This window comes from Mesocricetus auratus, unplaced genomic scaffold (assembly GCF_017639785.1).
Source record: "Mesocricetus auratus isolate SY011 unplaced genomic scaffold, BCM_Maur_2.0 Super-Scaffold_4256, whole genome shotgun sequence".
Lineage (NCBI taxonomy): Eukaryota > Metazoa > Chordata > Mammalia > Rodentia > Cricetidae > Mesocricetus > Mesocricetus auratus.
The window spans coordinates 23,567,475-23,588,685 of record NW_024429182.1 but is presented as its reverse complement, the minus strand read 5'-3'; the positions used below and the strand labels follow the sequence as shown (position 1 = coordinate 23,588,685).

Sequence of the window (21,211 nt, the reverse complement as noted above, 5' to 3'; positions counted from 1 at the left end):
AGTATCCTTGCCTCCTTAAGCTTCTGTTCTGACATTTTAATTTATTCATTCCAGGTGTTATTTATGTCCATTTATGAAACAGTATTTCACTATTTGACCCCATGTTTCCTTTTAAAAGTGGAATGAAAGTATTACATTTTTTACTAGGTATACTTTTGAGGAGACAGTAAATAAAACAAAAGGAAAAAAGTTTGTGTCAAACATATTTACTGACATAAATTTGCAAGTCCTTGTGCACAGACGGCTGACTTGGGAAGGGGGTGGTTGGGAGAGAGGGAGTAGGGGAGCAGGCTTGGTGGGGCCTAAGCACCTGGATCTTTAGAGTCTTGTTCTCACTAGGGAGAGAGTCTTATAGAACACAGGCACATTGATTAGACTGTTTATGTGTTACCTTTTTGTGTTTTATTTTTTAAACATACAGTTGCTTAGTACAGTTAAAGAAACCACCAGGGATGTATCTGGTCTCCATTCAAAGCTGGACCGAAAGAGAGCAATTGATAAACACAATGCTGAAGCTCAAGATAGTTTTGGTAAAAACCTCAACAGTCTGTTTAATAATATGGAAGAATTAATTAAGGATGGCACCGCAAAACAAAAGGCTATGCTAGAAGATCATAAGACACTGTTTGGTAAGTTCAAGCATCTCTGTGGGTGTGTCTTGTGGATGTGTATGCATATGAATATAGAAGCCAGAGGACAACCTTAAGTGTTATTCCTTAGGGACCATCCACTTTTTACTTTTAATTACATGTATGTGTATGTCTGTGTGTGTGTGTGTGTGCGTGCGTGCGTGTGTGTGTGTGTGTGTGTGTGTGTGTGTGTGTGTGTGTGTGAGAGAGTGCATGTACTCTTAGAGGCTAGCGGCGTTGGATTTCCTCCATTGGAATGTAAGCCACTGGATATGGGTGTTGGGAATTGGAACTGCACTTCTGGTAGAGCAGTGTATACTCTTAACCATTGGGTCATCTCTCTAGCCCTCCATCTTATTTCTTTTGAGACAAAGTCTTTGAGTGGCCAAGTAGACAGGGTTGACAGGCTCAGTTGAATCCCAGGCCAGCTCACTCACTCACTCACTCTCACATTCTCTTCTCTACCTTTTTTCCTCCCCCTCTTTCCCATCCCCCTGCCCCCTCCCCTCCCCTGCCCTGCCTCCCATTTCTTCTCCCTCCTCTGCCTTCCTTCCGCCACCACTAGACAAGCCGGTTTCTAACTAATAATCCTTCCTTCTGTACTTAAGCACCAAGATCACAGGAAGAGTGTTACTAAACTCAGCTTTTCTGGTCTTTTGTTTGTTTTTGAGGCGTGGTCACAGGTATCCTGGGCTGGTCTTGAAGTTGCTGTGTAAAGAGGATGATTCTGAACATCTAATCTTCCTGTCTCCCATTTGAGTACTGGGATCGCAGGCCTGTACTACCACACTTGCTCGGCAACTGAGCTAAATGCCCAGCCCATTCTAAGGCTTTCTTTGTGTTTCAGATATATATATTTTACAGTTTTCACTTTATCTTTTTCTTTTTCTTTTCTTGAGACAGGGTTTCTCTATGTAGCTCTGGCTGTCCTCAAACTCACAGAGATCCACTTGCCTGTGCCTCCTGAGTGCTAGGACTAAAGGCATGCGCCACCACTACCCTGCTTAGTTTTCTTTTCTTTTCTTTTTTTTTTAAATAAATTCCTGTCTACTATAAAACTGATACTTATTTTAGAATATTCTAATGCCTCTCTCTCTCTCCTCTCTCTCTCTCTCTCCTTCTCTCTCCCTCCCTCCCTCTCCCTCTCTCTCCCTCTCTCCCTCTCCCTCCCCCCTCGGTTTTTTTGGTTTTGAAACAGGGTTTCTCTGTGTAGCCCTGACTGTCCTGGAACTAGCTCTGTAGACCAGGCTGGCCTTGGATTTACAGAGCTGTACTTAACTTCTTTCTCCTGAGTACTGAGATTAAAGACATGCACCACCCCTGCCTAGCTGAATCTTCTAAGTCTTAAACCTGGTGGCTCATGCCTTCAATCCTAGTACTTGGGAAACTGAAGCATGACTGACTGGAAGTAAAATCATCTCAAACAAAGAGAAATGCATTCTAATTTTAATATTATTGTAAGGTATGCTGGAGTATGATATGCTTTTAATATGCCAGGGCTTATAGGACAATATTTAAATCTTATTATGTAGTAAGACAGTTCTTTAATTAGAAATTACATAATAAAGATTGACTTTGAATTATTGAAAGTGGTCTTAACTGCATTTAAATATATTTATGCCAAAGTTCACATCTCTCTTTTTGTAGGTAATCTCATGTCTTCTAGTGTCTCTGCATTAGACACCGTTACTGCAACAGCTCTTGGAACTCTCATGTCTATTCCACAAAGCGTGTCAGCTCGTGTCACCCAGATCTCTGATATGATATTGGAGGAACAGTCGTTAGCAGCACAAAGTAAAACTGTGCTGCAAGGATTGATTGTAAGTAAATCTCTTAATGCTTTCAAAGGGGGACCAGCCGTCAGAAATGGCATTAACTTACACTTTGCAGGACTTTTGTGGAGCTTTTGCTTTTGTTTTCGCCTCACAGAAAGGCTGGTTTCTAGGAGGATATGACTAAACTTTGAAAGTGTTTTCACTCATTTGGTGTAGTTGAGAATAGGAATAATTAATCTATTGTCTTTCACATGTTTGTAATTTAACATTTGAAAGATGGAGGCAGAAGGATCAGGAATTTGGAGCCATCCTTAGCTTTTAATGAGTTCAAAGCTACACGAGAGACCCTGCACAAACAAAAGAGTAGCAGTTATTAATAAGCCTTCTAGTCACAAAGAGCACATACAATAATAATTCTTTGTGCTGGGCGATAGTGATGCACGCCTTTAATCCCAGCACTCGGGAAGCAGAGGCAGGCAAATTTCTGTGAATTCAAGACCAGCCTGGTCCACAAGAGCTAGTTCCAGGACAGCTTCTAAAGCCACAGAGAAACCCTGTCTCGAAAAACCAAAAAACCAAAAGTTCTTTGCATTAGCTCTATGTGACTAAGCCCTACTGGGCCTCATTCTGAAAGCTTTTCTTCATAGTTCTATAGTCACTCATTCTGCCAGGCATACTGGTATACAGCAGTAATTCCAGCATGTGGGAGGGTGAGGCAGGAGGATCATGAATTTGAGGCCAGTGTAGGCTGTATAGAGATTGCCGACTCAGTCTGAGTTATGGGCTCCCGTCTTAACCAAAAACAAAAAATCACTCATAAATCGTTAGTGGTGGTGGATGTGGATCTCTTGGGTTTGAAGCCAGCCTGGTCTACACAAAGAGTTTCAGGACAGCCAGGGCTGCATAGTGAGACTGTCTCAAACAAATGGGGGCGGGGGGCACCTCTGCTTTAATCAAAGGAAGATTATGCTTTCAAAACCCATATATATATTTTTTTTTGCTACTTGACTCATTTCTTTCTTCGTTTCTTTTCCTTTTGTTTTTCGTGAGTGTGTGTGTACACACATACATGTACGCACAGGTGGATAAGGAATCCAAAAAATTGACCTCAGATACCTCTCTTAAGGTGCTAATTTTTTTAAAGATTTGATTTGTTATTATCATGTGTATGTTGCCGTGATGTGCACATGGGGTCAGAGGATACTGTGGGGCCTGTTGTTATTATCATGTGTATGTTGCCGTGATGTGCACATGGGGTCAGAGGATGCTGTGGGGCCTGTTGTCTCCTTCAGCCTTTATACGGGTTCTCGAAATGGAATTTGGGTGTCAGGCTTGGGAAGTAACCTTTAACTTGCTCAGCCCCAGGGATCTTTTTCCTGTCTGCTTTCCCCTGTGCTACTCTCATCTTGTTTGTTTGTTTTGGTAATGTGGATTCGAGGGCCTAAACGCAGGTCCTGAGTATTGTACCACAAGCATGTCCCTGCAGTTCTACTAACTCATTTCTGCTTAGGTTTTGTATTTATTTGTTGCCCTTTCCTAGTGAAAGGATCTTTTCTCAATTTCATGTGTTCCTCTTCAAGAACAAGAACACACAAGTTCTGATAAAGTAGTCTCTTAAGTCATAGGATCTTCACAGTTAAATCCTTGTAGCCTAAAGTTTGGTCTCCTGCCTCCCCCAGTGTTTTGAGGCAGGGTACTTTGTATCTCAGGTTGGCCTAGAACTCACTATTTAGTCCAGGCTGCTTAAGGTCTGATGCTAATCACCCTATGTTGCCTCTTGAGTGTCAGGATATCAGACATGAACTACACTGCCTTGCTCCAAAGCCTATTTTTTTGTTGTTGCTTGTTTATGTGGGGTGCGAGGGTATATGCAAGTGAGTACAGGTACCTGTGGAGTCCAGAAGAGGACATTGGATCCCCTGGAGCCATAGTTAGAGCCATCTAAAGTGGGTACTGATCCTCTTCAAAAGCAGCACAGGCTTTAACCACTGAGCCACCTTTCTAGCCCCTAAGGTCTACTCTTAGTGACTTTTTGGCTTAGCTTTTTTGACCAATAACCTAAAACTGTTTAAAATTCATTATATTCATCAAAAAGAAAGAAACAAAGAAAGGAAGCCTGCCAGTGGTGTTGAACACCTTTAATCCCAGCACTCAGGAGGCAGATGCAGGTAGATCTCTGCCAGTTCAAGGCTAGCCTATTCTATAAAGTGAGTTCCAGGACAGCTGGAACACAGAAACCCTGTTTCAAAAAGAAAAAAAAAATTCATTATATTTAAATGTATCTATAGATTTTGTTGTTTTCCCATGATGGGGATCAAACTGGAGTGCTGAAATCTTAACACTTTACTGTCGTTTTTCTCCTCTTCTGAATCTCCATTAGACTGTTAATTGACTATAAAGGCAGGCATGGTGGTGCATACCTGTGATCCTGATAGTGTGGAGGCAGGAGGAACAGGAGTTCAAGAGCATCCTCGGCTACACAGTGAGTTTAAGGTCAGCCTGTGTCATAAGAGACGCAACGAACAAAAAAGAGAAGATTAATTCAGCGTTTACTTCACACTTATTAAACACTGTTTCAGTTAGTGGAGCAGGACTAAATGGTGTAGCCAGAGTATATTCTGGATATATACAGCTGTGCCTCTTTAGGTTATAAAGAATGTCAGTGTTTGGTTGCTAAGTACCTGAGATATATCAGCCAGGTTAATGGAAATGAAAACATTCTTAAAGATGCATTTGCTTTAAAAACCAGAATGAACTTGAGACTGACCTTCTTGGTTCCCTGAAGACCATCTTAGCCCCTGGTGTGGTTTCCATCTTGAACATCAATAAGCAACTGCAGCATATTTTCAGGACTTCATTGACAATGGCTGAAAAGGTACAGATGTTGTCTTCTTAATACCTCAAATTTGATAGGTTGCTTCAAAAAGAAACTAATATTTTTTTTCTTCAAAGATAGAAGATCAAAAAAAGGAAATAGACGGTTTTCTAAGTGTATTGTGCAACAACCTACATGAACTACAAGAAAATACAGTTTCTTCCTTGGGTGAATCACAGAAACTTTGTGGAAACTTAAATGAAGACCTGAAGACAATAAAGGAAACCCATTTCCAGGTATCTCTTAATTGACATTTTTAGTGGCTTGATGAACTTAACAATCTACGTCATGTGGTTTGAATGTTACAAAACTACTGTGGAACCTGAAGGTATCACAGCTACTGTTATTTCTGATGGTATTTGTACAAAATAATCGGGAATACTTCTTTATATCAGTTAATATTTGAGAATTTGTTGCATCTGGAACTCTGTGCTTAACAACATCCTGACAGACAAAATGGTCCTTTCTCAGTAAGAGGAAGGAATAGAAAACTCACCCATAAGGTTGCTGTAGCATTGTAAGTGAAAATATTGTAAGTTTTTTTCTTTTTAGGGTGACATGGATAGCTACTATCTTTGATAGGCTAAGCCTAGTTTTCTCTCATTGCTGTATCATTGGCCATCCTATCTGTCTTTGATTACAGCATGTTTAACCACACCAAGTGTCTGTTATTCTTAGGCCCTGAGTTGTAACAAGTAACAACGAAGCTTTGGTATATGATTCTATTGCAGCAGAATCAGACTCTAAGCTTAGTGAGACCTTTTCTCCAAAAAACAAGGCCAAAAAAGTTCTTTTTAAATTCTTTACTTTTTTTTTTTTTTTAAACTCCTAAAATGTTTCTTTAATAGTCCTTTCAGGGCTTTCCACTTTGTGTGAGAGGAGAAATTAAAAAATATTTTGTCAAGAATTTATATAGTTCAGCTGAGTGTGGTTTTATGCACTTGTAACCCCAGCACTCAGTGGCTAAGGCAGGATGACCAAACAAGTTTAAATTCTCACCTGTGTGATCATGTTGTCATTCATATTCAGAGACTAAACATTTAAATGCTACCATTTCAAGTCTTTCCCTTCCTCAATCTTTCTTACAGGAACTTTCCCAGTTAATCAGTAGTTGGACAGAGAGATTCTGTGCTTTGGAGAAAAAGTGCGAAAACATCCAGAAACCACTGAACAATATTCAAGAAAATACAGAGCAGTAAGACACTTTTAACTTCTTTTGAAGTTTTCTTTAAGCCTGGAATGATTTTCAATAGAAAAAAAAAAACTTCAAATAGTACAAACAACTCTGGTTTGCTTACAAGTGAATTTGTGACTTGTTGACATTATATTTGTATATATATATGTATCTAAATGTATTCCTTCCTCTCCACCCTCGTGTTCTTGAGACAGGACCTTACTGTGTAGCTCAGGATTACCCTGACTGCAAAGCAATTCTGCCTAAGTTTCCCAAGCGCTGAAATCACAGGCTTAAGGCTTTTGATTGTTTTTTTGAGACATTTTTTACAAAGGTTCCTATAAAATGTTTGCCAGAGAATTCTAAAACAAGTGTTCTTGTTGTTGGCATCTGTTGATTGCCTTTCTCATTTGACTTGAGGTTTCTTGCCTCTGGAGAGTGATGATGGGCTGATTTCAGATAGCAAGAGCTAGAGGATTTTTGGGGGAGGGGGGATGTTTGTTATTTTTGAGAGTCTTATTCTGTAGCTCCATTGTTCTGGACCATGACTTGTAGATCAGAGTGGCCTTGAACTTATGGTTATTCTGGTTTTTGTTTCTCTATAGGAAGGCTGCAGCTATAATCAACCAAACAACAGTTCAAAGTAAAAAACTAACTGCTGATTCTGATGTGTTAGTACAAGAACTCAGACACTTTAGTCAAGAAGGCACACAGTTGGTTGAAGAATCTGTAAAGCACTGTGATTCACTCAATGGCAATCTGGAAACTGTATCTCAGGAGACTACACAGAAGTGTGAATCTTTGAACACAAGCACAGCTTACTTTTCTGAACAGTGGGCATCTTGCTTAAGCAAGAGGAAGGAAGAACTTGAGAACCTAATGGAGGTAATATGTCTGTTCCTGGAACTAACTTTGGGGAGAATAGCTATAATCAGAAATGAAAATATTCTTGACTTAGAATTTATTTTAAATTGTTATGTGCTGGAGGCAGAAGCAGGCGAGGTAAGTTCGAGGTCAGCCTGGCCTATAAATCGAGTTCCAGGACAGCTGGGACTATTACACAGAGAAACCATGTCTGGGGGAAAAAGGTTTTATTTTACTTGGGGTGTGTATGTGCATGCGCGCAGGAACACCTTTGGAGGACAAAAGAAAGTGTCTGACCCCTGGAGTTGGAGTCACAGTCAGTGAGCTGCCTGACACAGGTACTGGAGATCTCAGGAGTTCTGTGAACTGCTAAACGTCTCTCCACCCTTAAAATGATGATCGTTGTGTCTGTGTACATGATGTGTATGTGTGGACATGTATGTCATGGCACGTATGTGGGGATCAGAGACACAACACCTTCCACTTTTACATAGGCTTCTGGACTCAAACTGAGGCTGCATAGAAGCTGGACATGATGGTTCACACCTGTGATGCCATTGCTTGGAAGCCAGGGGTATTCTGAGTTGGATTGAGTCCAGTCTGTACCACAGAGGCTTAAAGACTCTGTCTCAAAAAAGATTATAAACAAAAGAAAACCCGCTATGGAGATGGGTGACTAAATCCAGAACTTGAGACATGGGGAAAGATCTAGTTTTGCCCCGACCCAGCCCCTTTCCTCTTTCCTTCTCTTCCCTTCCTCTCCTGGCTTTGAACTCATTATTTAGTCCAGGATGACTTCAAAGTTATCCCTCTGCCTCCTCCTCTCTGTGCTATGATTAAAGGTGTTTATCACCTTGCCCAGCTTAAGACCTAGTCTCTTTAAAAGTTTTTCAAGTTAAAAAAAAATCAAATTATAAACCACAGAGCAAACCAGACATAGGACTTAGCCTTCAGTCTAGTTTTAAGTCAGACCTTCCTTCCATCTGTATAGTGGAGTATGTTAAGAATGGGTAGTGGGAGAGATGGCTTAGCAGGCCAGAGTACCTCTGGCCCCAGCACTCACGATGGCAGTGAATAGCAGGGGCTAACTGCCCTGTTCTCTCTACTTTTATATGTGTTTTTAAAACCTGTTTTATGGACCGTTTCAAGATAATTAAAAATGGTGCTAGACTAAAGTGCTTCCAGCTTTAGTAATGAAAGCTTGTCTGTGTCTTTACAGTTTGTAAATGAATGTTGTGAGGCTACACGTTCAGAGATCACTGGAAAACAGGGTGTGCATGCAGCTGCCATTGAGAACCAGCACACCTCCTTCGTCGTGCAGATAACTTCAGATGATGAAACATTAAAAGCAAGAAGTCTAGAGCTTGATGAAACTATAAAAACTGGTTTGACAAAGCTTAATTGCTTTCTGCAGCAGGATCTGAAACTAGATGTCCCAACAGGTATTTTTACTATTTAAGGTTTATTTTACTTATGTGGGGCAGAGGTAGGTGGATATGCACTTGAGTGTAGTGCCTCTGGAGGCCGGGTTTGAGCTACCCAGTGTGGTGCTGGGAACCGGCTCTGGTCCTCTGAAGAGTAATATATGCTCTTAATCACTGACACCTCTCTTTTACCTCCATTGGGTATTTTAAAACGAATAAAATTGTTAAAGTTCTTGAAATTGAATTCAGTTGTATACAGTGTTAGATGCTCTTGGAAACTGAGCCCTGCCTTTGCCTGACAGGAATCTACTAGCTCCCTGTAATAAATTTAAATATAGAATGTTTAGAACACCAAAAAAAGCTGGACGTTGGTGGCACACGCCTTTAATCCCAGCACTCTGGAGGCAGAGGCAGGCAGATCTCTGTAAGTCTGAGACCAGCCTGGTCTACAGAGTGAGTTCCAGGACAGGCTCCAAACAGTACAAAGAAACCCTGCCTCGAAAAACAAAAACAAAAAAATGTTTTAATTCAGTCTTAGCTTGTTTCTTGTCTGTGGTATATTCCTAGAAATTTGGGCACAATAGGAAATTTCATAAATAACAATTTAAAAGCATGTGTATAAACAAAGCCAGTTGTCTGAATGTTTGTGACAATTTACAGTCTGTTTTCCTCAGGAATCTGGGGAAGGAAATTTGTCACTTGGGCTCCTGAGGAAAGAAAGAAACCGTTAGGTGTGGTGACACACATTTATAATACAGTACTCAAGAGGTATAAGCAGGACCATCTGAGGTCAAGGTCATCTTTGGCTACATAGTAAACTTGAGGCTAACCTGGGCTACAAGAGCTCCTGTTTCAAAAAAGAAAAAACAAAACAAAACGAAAAAGCATTTTAAAAACAAATAAAACGGACCTGGCTATTTAGCTAACACTGTGTCTGGAGGGTGTTTCAATACCCAAATGGATATAAAAGCTAAGCTGTTTATTAATACGAAGTTCACTGCGAAGTGCATATTGTCTGTGTTTCTCTTATCTTGTCATTTAGAAATTACCTTTTTTGTTTGTTTTTCGAGAAAGGGTTTCTCTGTATTGTTTTGGAGGCTGTCCTGGAACTCGCTCTGTAAACCAGACTGGTCTCGAACTCACAGAGATCTGCCTGCCCCTGCCTCCCGAGGGCTGGGATTAAAGGCGTATGCCACCAACGCCCGGTGAATTACCATTTTTAGGGCAAGGCGGTGATTGCACATGCCTTTAATCCCAGTACTTGGTTGGCAGGGGCAGGTAAAGCTCTGGGTTTGAGGCCAGCCTGCACTACATAGTGATTTCTAAGACAGCCAGAGATACAGAGAAACTCTGTTTCAAAGAAACAAAACAAACAAACAAACAAAAAAATCACAATTTTTAGAGATCAAAAATGCCTAAGATTGGTAAACTACCAGCTGATTTCCACAGATTCATAGTTGATTCTTCATTGAATTGTAAAGTCGTTGAATTGTACACTTTTCTTTTTGAATGATTTTTATGGCATCTACATTTCAAATTTGTACTGCCAGGTGTTGGTGGCGCACGCCTTTAATCCCAGCACTCCAGGAGGCAGGGGCAGGCGGATCTATGTGAGTTCGAGACCGGCCTGGTCTGGCCTGGTCTACAGAACGAGTTCCAGGACAGCCTCCAAAACAATACAGAGAAACCCTGTCTCGGGAAAAAAAAAAGAGTTTGTACTAAAGAACATTGGTTTAGTTTCTTCAATCTTTCAGATTTATTGTTAACTATCAATGAAAATGGAATGTTAAGTGAAAAGGCAACTCCCTTATAAAGAAATGTAACTGCCGTAAGAGCCAGGTACTACACCAAATTTATAAAGAAATGCTTACTTTTTTCAGATCACATTGGTAAAACTTTTAATTCCAACAATGCCACCATTTCTCAGAATACCCAAATTCATTTTTGAGCCTAATATATTATTCTGTATATTCTTAGAAATGGAAACTTCATATTTTTGTAGGTAAGGTGACTTTTGTGAATTGTCAGATCTGTTAAAGATCCATTACTGGGCTGGAGAGATGGCTCAGCATTTAAGAGCACTGGCTGCTCTTCCAGAGGTCCTGCGTTCAATTCCCAGCACCAACATGGTGACTCACAACTGCCTATAATAGGATCTAACACTCTGTTCTGACATGCAGGCGTACATGCAGAACACTCATACATAAAATATAAAGAAATAAATTTAAAAAATAAAAAGAGGGGGCTGGAGAGATGGCTCAGAGGTTAAGAGCACTGGTTGCTCTTCCAGAGGTTCTGAGTTCAATTCCCAGCAACCACATAGTGGCTCACAACCATCTATGATAAGATCTGGTGCCCCTTTCTCACATAAAGTTGTATATGCAGATAGAGTACTCATACATAAAATAAATAAATCCTTAAAAAAAATAAGAAGAGATGTCTTTCCAGCAGAGACTTAGCTTGCAGGAAGCCCTAGAAGCAGGAAAAAGCCAATCTTATTTAAAACAAACAAACCCCAAGAAAACATTACTACATGAAAAAAAATACTAGCTTCAACCAGTTTGTGCCTGGCAGGTAAAAAAGATATATGGAAATCATTTTTGGTTTTGGAAGACAACTCATTTCAAAGTATACATTTTAACATAATTTTAAAAGTTACGTTTCACACTTAATTTCCCCTGCCTTCCTAATGTCTGGTATAAAGGTATGACGCCAGAGAGGAAAAATTATTTATATCCGTCAACACTGGTGAGAACTGAACCACGGGAACAACTCCTTGATCGGCTGCAAAAGGCACAGAGCAACCAATCAATGCTGCTAAGCTGCTCAGAAAGCGACAGAGAGGCCGGCCAGGTAAAACTCAGAACATAGTTGTAGAGCTTTCCCATAAACTTGTCTTGGCATGCATGGGTGCTCATGTGTGCATTGGGGTGTGCATACAGCATGTGTGTATCTGTGTGGAGCCAGGAGGTTGACTTTAGGTGCCTTCCTTAATTGTTCTCTACTGACTATATTGAGGTAGGATCTCTCACTTGAACCCACAGCTACTAGTAGTTACCAGCTCTAAGTGCTGGGATTAAGGTGGGCTGCCACACCCACAAGATATTAGGTGGGGGCTGGGGATCCAAAATCTGACCCTTATATTTGAACAGCAAATGCTTGACCCTCTGAGTCATCACGTCAGCCCTGTAAACTGTTGATTTTATGTAATGACTGTTATTTTTCACTCTTCAGTCCTATGCTGTTTCCTCTGAGAATTGCTGACTTTCTTTTAATCTTACTGATTTTGATTTTTAGACTAGTAGATAATAATTTCTGAGCCAGCATTTAAGCTATGATTCCATACCAGACAGTGTTGTTTTAAGTCTACATGTATGCTAACTCAACCCTTTCAGTATCCCTGTGGGATGGGTACCACTGTAGTACATCTTGTGAATGAACAAACAGAATTCTTTTGTCTCAGCTTATGAAGATGAAGCTGCAATTAGAAGCAAGGCAATGAAGCCCACAATTTGTGCTCCGTAGTTAATAACAAGTATAGAAAAGTCAAGAAAGAAGAGAATAAGTACAAGCCAATAGATTGTTTTGTAGATTTCCTACAAATTATCAAAGTTTAACTTTCATGTAATTCATATGAGATCATTCAAAAAAGAAAATTGCCTTTACGATGTTTTTTGAGACACAGTTTCTCTGTGTAGTCCTGGCTGTCCTAGTACTCACTCTGTAGACCCGGTTTGCCTTAAACTCGGAGATTCACCTACCTCTGCCTCTGCCTGCTAGAATTAAAGGCATGTGCTACCCCTGCCTGGCTTTTATGATGATTTTTGTTTGTGTTTCCCTGGCTGTCCTGTAGCTTTCTATATAGACCAGGTTGCCTCAAATTTGCAACAATCCTCCTGCCTCTGCCTCCTTAGGGCTGGGATAGTAAAGCATGTTCCACCGCATTCTGCTCTGTTTGACGATCCAGTGCCATGGACTTACCCACTCACCGAGCTTCTTATTTTAGGACACAGATGACAAGAAGGAGGTTCAGGAACAATGTGCTGAAGAACTTTTGAGTCAAGAGACATTTGTACGCACCAATGTGGATTGCTCTTCAAATGGCGGTGTTCCGTTTTTCCAGGTACTCGACAGTGTGTTTCACCTACTTCCCTTCCTCACCTGCTGTCACTCAGTTTTTACTAGTTAGTATAAAGGGATCATGGCTAACCTAGCCAGGCATGGTGATATACACCTGACGTCCCCATACTTTGAGGCTAAAGAGGAGCTAGCCTAGGCTAACAACCAGGCTGCCCTCGAACTCACAGAGATCTGCCTGCCTCTGCCTCCCGAGTGCTGGGATTAAAGGCGTGCACCACCACCACCCGGCTCTGCCTCTTACAGTAGGAGCAGTTATCTCTCTTACTTATACCTTTACCCAATAGGCCCTGGTATCCATCCCTGTCCATCACACTCTGAAGATTAAAGAATTTAAAAGTTGGGGACTATAAATTGTAGTAGTGATTGATCCTGCCCACAAGAGACTCTTCTCTTATTAATCATTCCCCAAACTTTCCCAAGTCCCTGCCTCTCTGATGCTGGGTTACAGGTGTATGGTTCATGCTCTGCTAACAGTTAGTAACAAGCCATTCAAAACTGCCTGGTGCAGGTGAGGGCACATGCCTTTGATCATAGCACGAGGAGCAGAAACAATTGATCTCTTCCAGTTCATGGCCAGGCTGGTTTTCCACCGTGAGTCCAGGCCAACCAGGACTATATAGTGAGACCCTGTCTCAAAGCAAAAAAACTGCCTGGCCACTAAGGAATTTTTCAGGAATCCGCAAGAATGACCCCAATTAGGAATCTAAGCACTAATGAATCGGGTACCTCAACTGCCCTTCCCCTATAATCAGATTGAATCTAAGCACTAATGAATCGGGTACCTCAACTGCCCTTCCCCTATAATCAGATTGATGACTACCTTAATTGCCATCATAGAGCCTTCATCCAGTAGCTGATGGAAGCAGAGATCCACAGCTGAAACTAGGCTGAACTCCTGGAGTCCAGTTGTAGAGAAGGAGAGTGATGAGTAAAGGGGTCAAGACCATTTTGCAGAAACCCTCAGAAACAGCTGACCTGAGCAAATGGAGGCTCCCTGACTCTAGACTGACAGCTGGGGAACCTGCACAAGACTGAACTAAGCCCCCTGAACGTGGGGGCTTGGGCAGTCTGTAGGGCAGTTGGTAGTGGAACCAGTATTTATTCCTAGTACATGAACTGGCTTTTAGGAGCCTATTCCCAATGGAGGGATACCTTACTCAGCCTAGATACAGTGGGGGAGGGCCCCTGTCCTGCCCCCCAATGATGTGACAGACTTTGATGATCCCCCATGGGAGGCCTTACCCTCTCTGAGGAGTTGATGGGGGAGTGGGAGGATGGGAGGGAAAGGGAACCAGGATTGGTATGTAAAACAAGATTGTTTAAAAAGCAAAAACAGAAACTGCCTGGCTTCTTTTCCTGTATCTTGAAGGTATGACCATAGATAAAGTAACAATTTCTTTATGTAAGACATGTAATACTGAATTTTACAGTTGAAATGTGTGTGTGCGTGTGTTTTGTTTTTTAAGGCAGGGTTTCACTGTGTTGTATATCTGTTGTCTTGGATATTGCTGTGTAGACCAGGGTGGCCTCCAACTCAGAGATCCACCTGCCTCCCCTCGTGAGAGCCGGAACTAAAGGTGTGCACCACCGCCTACCTACATTTGTGCAGACTTCCTCAGATCCTTTGTGTATCCCAGGACAGTCCCACCCATATTCTTCTACCCTTGTTTCTGCCCTGACACAGCTAGTAATTCATTATCACTGACTCATACCGACAGTCCGATTCTCCATTATTGTTTGTGGCCTTTTCTTTTTGGTGCTAGGATTAGAATTTGGGGCCTTATACATGTTAAGTGATCACTAGAGTATAAAACTTTATAAATTATAAACATTCATAACTGAGTATGCAGTATTTTAATTTCTGCTGGAAGTAGCAGGCTTGCAGAGGTATAGAGTCCCCAGATGCATAGTAAGTATGAAACTCTCTCTTTTCTCTCTCTCTGAGACAGGGTTTCTCTGTATAGCTTTGGAGCCTCTCCTGGCACTTGCTCTGTAGTCCAGGCTGGCCTCGAACTCACAGACATCTGCCTGCCTTTGCCTCTCAAGTTCTGGGATTAAAGGCGTGTGTCACTACTGCCCAGCATGAAACACATTTTCAGTAGAAGATAAATGGAAGAATGGAAGTGTTTCATAGTCACCCATGTCAGCATTTCTACCTAGAGTAGAATGGTCTTTTCTTCATGGTGACAAATCTTCCTCTCTATAAGCAGCACTGTTGATGTTATAATCTGCGTAATTTTGTGTTGTAGCCAGCTACCCTGCAGGTCGAACACTTTCATCCATGGCCAGCTCTTACCAGAACTAGGAATTTGTACTATCCTAAAATGTCTCAGGACATTGGCATATGTCCACTAGAGGGCAGAATGAATCACTTGCTGTTGAGAATCACTGTCTTAAAGGAAAATTTATAATTATGTTTTAGAAAATAATGCAAAAAAGTAGTATTCCTTGCCAGGTGGTGGTAGCACATACCTTTAATCCCAGAGGCAGAGGTCTGGTCTACAGAGATTCAGGACAGGTAGGACCATACACAGAGAAACTTTGTCTCAGAAAAACAAACCAGGTAATTCTTCTACTTCCCTTACTGGTGAAATAAGGAAGACTATACTCATTTTGTTTTTTTCTTTTTTGTTTGTTTTTTTAAGTTGACTCTTATGATTTTCTGATTTAAACTTTTGCCTACAATGTATAGAACTTTGAAATAAAATGTTACAATGTCTAGGAAATGTTATATTATTGTGACTGTATTTTTCCCCTTAAATCCACAGCATAAAAAGCCACATGGAAAGGACAAAGAAAACAGAGGCATTAACCCAGTGGAGAAGTCTAAAGCGGAAGAGACTTCAGAGCACTCTGTCACAAAAAGTAGACTGCCACTGCGAGCCTCAATAAATCTCTAACTCATTTGAGGGCTAAGGCTTTCTCTTCTTAAAAAGTGAAACCTGAAACTTCATAATTTGAACTTGCATACAGATTACAATGGGATAGACTATGTCCAAGACATCACAGTAACTGTAGTTGAATTGAGAATCTTTTTTTTATCATCCTTATAGTTTAAACATGTAGCAAATTTGGTTTCATTTGGAATTTATATTATGTGTGTTTCTAGCTTATATAAAGTAGCTCTTCCGTAATGTGTTGTTTTCTTGTATATTATTAAATACCAAATATATGGAAATTGTTCTTCCAGGCTTGGACTTAAATAGATGAATGTCATCTCCCTTCCTGTCTTGCTAGGCCTGAGTTCTGTATGTATTTTCTGACCTCTAACCTGTCTTTTTTGTTTTGTCTTCTTAACTCACCTCTCTCTTTTCCTGTCACTAAACCATTTGTAGACCTACAGAAAGGTTTCCTTATTATGAGACTCCCAGGGCTTTACCTAGAATTCTGGTTTCAGTGATTACAGTCATTGCCAATAATAAAGCAGACCCTAGAAGTCCCCTTCCTTCAGTACTGTTCATTTGTTTATCCTTCAATATGTAAGCATCTCATTCCTTCCCAAGGCCTAACACACTGGCTTCCACAGTTCACACACAGCCTCTTGGAGTGTCAGTTGCTGTTACAGGAGACCTATTTAGAGCTCTGATTTATCCTTTGAAGTTCTACTCTAAGGCCTATGTCTTTTAGAAATGATAAGACTTTTTTAGAATACCAATTATGACTATAACTTCTATTTTGTCTATCTTTTAAAACTTCATTCTTTGTATATAATAAAATGTGTACATACATTCACTCTTAAAATCTTAACCCTTGTACAACTGTATTTCTGGAAGTTGGGCCATTCCAAGTTGAAGAACCAGTGCACTTACCTAGAAGGAATGAGTGAGAGAGTAAATGTGGTCACATCCAATTTAGTGTATGCAATTTAAAGGGATGTAACTTTTTATGTTTTTGAGACAGTCTCGGTAGTAGCTCAGGCTAGCTTTGGACTCAATTTTATACGGCCCAAACTATCGTAGAACACAGGACAACCCTCTATCATCCTTCCAAGGTCTGGGGTTACAGGCATGTGTCACTTAGAGATTTGACTTTGTAACTAAGAACTAAGCCTTAATAGGAAATTAAGAAAATAATGCTACTTCAAGAAATTAAGTTTCCTTGTGTCATCTCTCCAGCCCATTGTAGACACAGAAATGTTAATTTAATAAAAATAATGGATAAATTTCTCTGCAAACAAATCTGTGGATATTATCTAACATGTTCTTGGTAAATCTATAATTGGTAAAATTTTTAAATTAAATTATTTTTTTTTACTTTTTTTGTGTATGGGTGTTCTGCCTGCCTGTATGTCTGTGGTCCACTTTCATGCTCGGTGTGCTTGGAGGCCAGAGAAGCCTTGGGAAAGGGGTTAAGACAATTTTTAGGCCACTACGGGAGTAGCCAGAGCTCTTAAACTCTCAGCCATCTTTCCAGCCCTGAAATTTGTTTCCTTTACTTGCTTGCCCATAATTTCTTATTTGGCAATATTTATAGAGGTAAGCAAGTGGCATTAAAACTACTAAAACAAGCTTCTATAAAGTTACCTTCAAAGAAGGGGGTTTCCAGTGTACTCCAAGGACGTACACCTTCTCTATATGATAATAGGTAAACAACCTGAAGTACAGCTCATGTCATTGTTAGTCATTGTAAAGTTCCCTGGGCATGGTAGTACAACTAATTTAACTGCCTGGCAAGCAAATGAAAACCAAAATTAATACCCAGAGCCATAAAGTAGCTCGCTCTACAAATCTTCGTGTGCAGTGTCAGACACTCAAATAACCAAGAGCGATAACCAGTGAACGGGACAGTGAGATGGGTAGCGACAAGGGTTCATTATTCTTGAACCCGGGAGGCTGAGGCAGAGGAGCATAAATTCAAAGTTAGCCTAAAATACATAGGAAAACCTTGTCAAAGTCAAGCAAACCAGAATGCCTTAGTAGATAAGGGCTTTGAAAAAGCAAGTGAAAGATTTAGCACTTTGTCCAAACTCTGGAAACAAAGGTTTATAGCCACCAAGCATGTGCTGAGTCAGGGCAAACCCAAGCAGTAATTTACTTGGCCCTTTCCCATTCCATCTTGAAGAGTATGGCAGTTGTGAAGTTGCAGTCACAGGGAGGTAAAAACGGCTGCTGTACAAGATGAGGGTTTGAGTGGATCTCTAGCACCTATCCCAAAGCCAAGCAGGGCCTTGCATCAGGCACTGGCCAGTCAGCCCAGCCAATGGATGAAGTCCAGGTGCTTACCCACAGCACACGCTGCTTACAAGATGGGGTCCTGGTAGTTTCTAGTTCTTTAGAGTGGAGAGGCTTCATTCTCAACCTTCCTAGGATAACCTGAAGGACAGGCACAAGACACTTGTTTCTTTACTGAAAGGTGGAAAGTGGGGAACAGTTCTCACACAGTACAGCACAGATGAACAACCCATGGCCACCTGAGGCAGTTACAGTTTAGATAAAGGCATGCAGCCGGGCGGTGGTAGCACACACCTTTAATTCCAGCACTCGGTGGGCAGAGGCAGGTGGATCTCTGGATCCGAGGTCAGCCTGGTCTACAGAGCAAGTTCCAGGACAGCCAGGGCCACACAGAGAAACCCTGTTTCAAAAAAAAAAAAAAAAAAAAAAAGACATGCATGTAGCCTAGAGGAAGCAGTGGAAAGGATTTTTTTTTTAAACCAGGAAACGAGGTTGTTCAAAAGAGAATCTCAAAAACCAATCAAACACATACAACTGGGACATTTAGAAAGTGGCACACACAGCTCCAGAAGGCAGAATCTACTGTCTGTGCAAGGAGGAAGTGACGGCAAAGGTAGATTGAAGTGGCCCTGTGAAGCACAGTTAGTCTGTCTCATCTTCAAGGAAACTGTTTGCATTAAAGATTTATTTCTTATGGGTGTGTATGTGCATATGCATGCGGTGCCTCTGGTGGCCAGAAGAAGGCGTTAGATACCTTGGAGCTGGAGTTACCGGTGGTTGTGAGCTGCCCAACATGAGTGCTGAACTCAGGTCCTCATGTGAGCAGCAAGTGCTCTTAAGGCTAAACCAGTTCTCCAGTCCCCTCAAGGAAATGTCTGTTGACAGTTTAGAAGAGTCACTAAGTCCCTACAGCATACACACACGCCTGCACATGCCATGGATCATGTAGAGACCAGAGGACAATTTGCATGAGCGGTTCTCTCCCTTTGCCATGAGGTTCTTAGTAATCTAACCAGCATCATTTACCTTGAGCCATCTTGCTGGCAGCACCCATGTTTTTCTAATGATGCCACCTTCCAAATGCCTTCACTTCTTTCAATTTTTCCATTGATTGTATCCTCTGGTTCCTTGCTAGCACAAAGTCTTTCCAACCTTTAGTCTGCTTCTGTGTCTTCCCGGTATTCTTCTCAGTGAAAAGATCCCAGGTAAGTATCTTATTTGTTACCCTGTTAGGTCTAACCTCATCTTACTTGGAAATTTTTTTTTTTTTTTTTTTTTGCTTGGAAGGGAAATTAAACTTTACTACTAATGCCTTGATTTGACAAACCAGCTAAGAGGCCAATGATTGTTTGAGATGGTCTTGTGTGGCCCAGATTGGCTTCCATGTAGTCAAGGATTATCTTGAACTATTTTTTTTCATGATTTATTTATGTGAGTATTCTATGTGCATGTACACCTTTATGCCACAAGAGGGCATCAGATCCCATTATAGGTGGTTGTGAGCCACCATGTGGTTGCTGGGAATGAACTTAGGACCTCTGGAAGAGCAGCCAGTGCTTTTAACCTCTGAGCCATCTCTCCAGCCCCTACCTTGAATTTTTAACCCCCCTTCCTTGACCTAGTGAGATTACAAGCAAGTGCTACATTGCTTGGTTTATCTGGGCACTGAATCAGGGCTTCATACATGTTAGGCAAGCACTCTGCCACCTCAACTACACCCCAGCCTCTGTGGCAAGGGTTTTTGTTTGGCTGGTGGCGGGCCACATCTGGGACATTTCCCCCTTGATTCCTTATTAAGTTATGGACAAGGTAATTGGATAAATAAGAATTAAAACAGTAAAAAGAAAAGACTACCTTATTTTTTTTTAATTTTATGTGTGTTTTGCCTGCATATATGCTCGTAAACCATGTATGTGCAGTGTCCTCAGAAGCTGGGAGACACTGGATCCCCAGAACTGGGGTTACAGGTGTCTGTGAGCTGCCATGTGGGTGCCAGGAATCAAACCCAGGTCCTCTGCAAAAGCAGCTGGTGCTCCTCAACCATCATTCCAGGTCCCTTAAGCTTTCTTTTTAAGAAAAGTCATTAGTACTATAATGAGCTGATAAGTATAGCAACCTTTTCCTGAATTCCATATAAAGACGAATGATGAGGCTATCTTTTTGAAATAATACAATCTCAAAAAAGGGGCTGGGGACTTAACTCAGTGATAGAGTCCTCAGCTCCATGTGTGTACATGTATATATGTACGTAAAGGTTGGAAAGATAGGCTAGCAAGGAACCAGAGGATACAATCAATGGAAAATTGAAAGAAGTGAAGGCATTTGGAAGGTGGCATCATTAGAAAAACATGGGGGCTGCCAGCAAGATGGCTCAATGTACATGTGTAAAGAGAAGCTTTTTCCTTGAGAGGAGCCTTCCCGCCAGCCTGGTTCTAGAGCTGCATCAGTCCCAAATAAACACACAGGAGGCTATATTAATTATGAAGCTGTTGGCCTTGCTTGTTTCTTATTGGCTAGCTCTGACTTAAGTAATTACCCCATAATTGTTAATCTAAGTATGTTTCTTACCGGAGAATAGTTCCGGGCTTCCTACCCCATGGCGTTACATCTTGACTCTCGTGTTTCTCTTACCCAGGGTCCTTCTGGACTCCTAGTCCCTCCTATCTAGATTCCCAATTGGCCAGACAGTGCTTTATTGACAAATGCACAGGACTTCCCCAACATACATGACATTGGTTAGATTACTAGGAACCTCGTGGCGGAAGAAGAGAACCACTCATTCAATTATATATATATATATATATATATATATATATATATATATATATATATATAGAGAGAGAGAGAGAGAGAGAGAGAGAGAGAGAGAGATATGGCTCAGCAGTTAAGAGAACTGGCTGCTCTTCCAGAGGTCCCAGGTTTGACTCCCAGCACCCACATGGTGGCTAACACCCACCTATAACTCCAGTTCTAGGCAATATGACGCCCCCTTTTTGACCTCCACAGGCAATGCACACACATAGCACACGGGCATACATGTCTGCAGAACATCTATACACATACAATAAAAATAAATACAACATTTTTGGGGGGGTGGATTTTTCGAGACAGGGTTTCTCTGTGTGGCTTTGTAGACCAGGTTGGCCTTGAACTCAAGGT

At 41.2% G+C, this 21,211-nt stretch overlaps 1 protein-coding gene across 1 annotated transcript in view; it reads left to right on the top strand.

The window, feature by feature from the left end:
• Kif11 (kinesin family member 11) overlaps positions 1–17,134 on the top strand; it is a 49,530-nt gene extending 32,396 nt beyond the window's left edge. Inside the window, exons 13-22 of the mRNA XM_040744984.1 lie at positions 422–629; positions 2,277–2,449; positions 5,154–5,279; positions 5,357–5,515; positions 6,368–6,474; positions 7,059–7,338; positions 8,537–8,759; positions 11,446–11,594; positions 12,748–12,864; positions 15,650–17,134. Of these exons, the coding sequence (XP_040600918.1) occupies positions 422–629; positions 2,277–2,449; positions 5,154–5,279; positions 5,357–5,515; positions 6,368–6,474; positions 7,059–7,338; positions 8,537–8,759; positions 11,446–11,594; positions 12,748–12,864; positions 15,650–15,781 (1,674 nt within the window). The 3' untranslated portion in view covers positions 15,782–17,134. The remainder of the gene's footprint in view (positions 1–421; positions 630–2,276; positions 2,450–5,153; positions 5,280–5,356; positions 5,516–6,367; positions 6,475–7,058; positions 7,339–8,536; positions 8,760–11,445; positions 11,595–12,747; positions 12,865–15,649) is intronic.
• Positions 17,135–21,211: the final 4,077 nt, after the last annotated feature.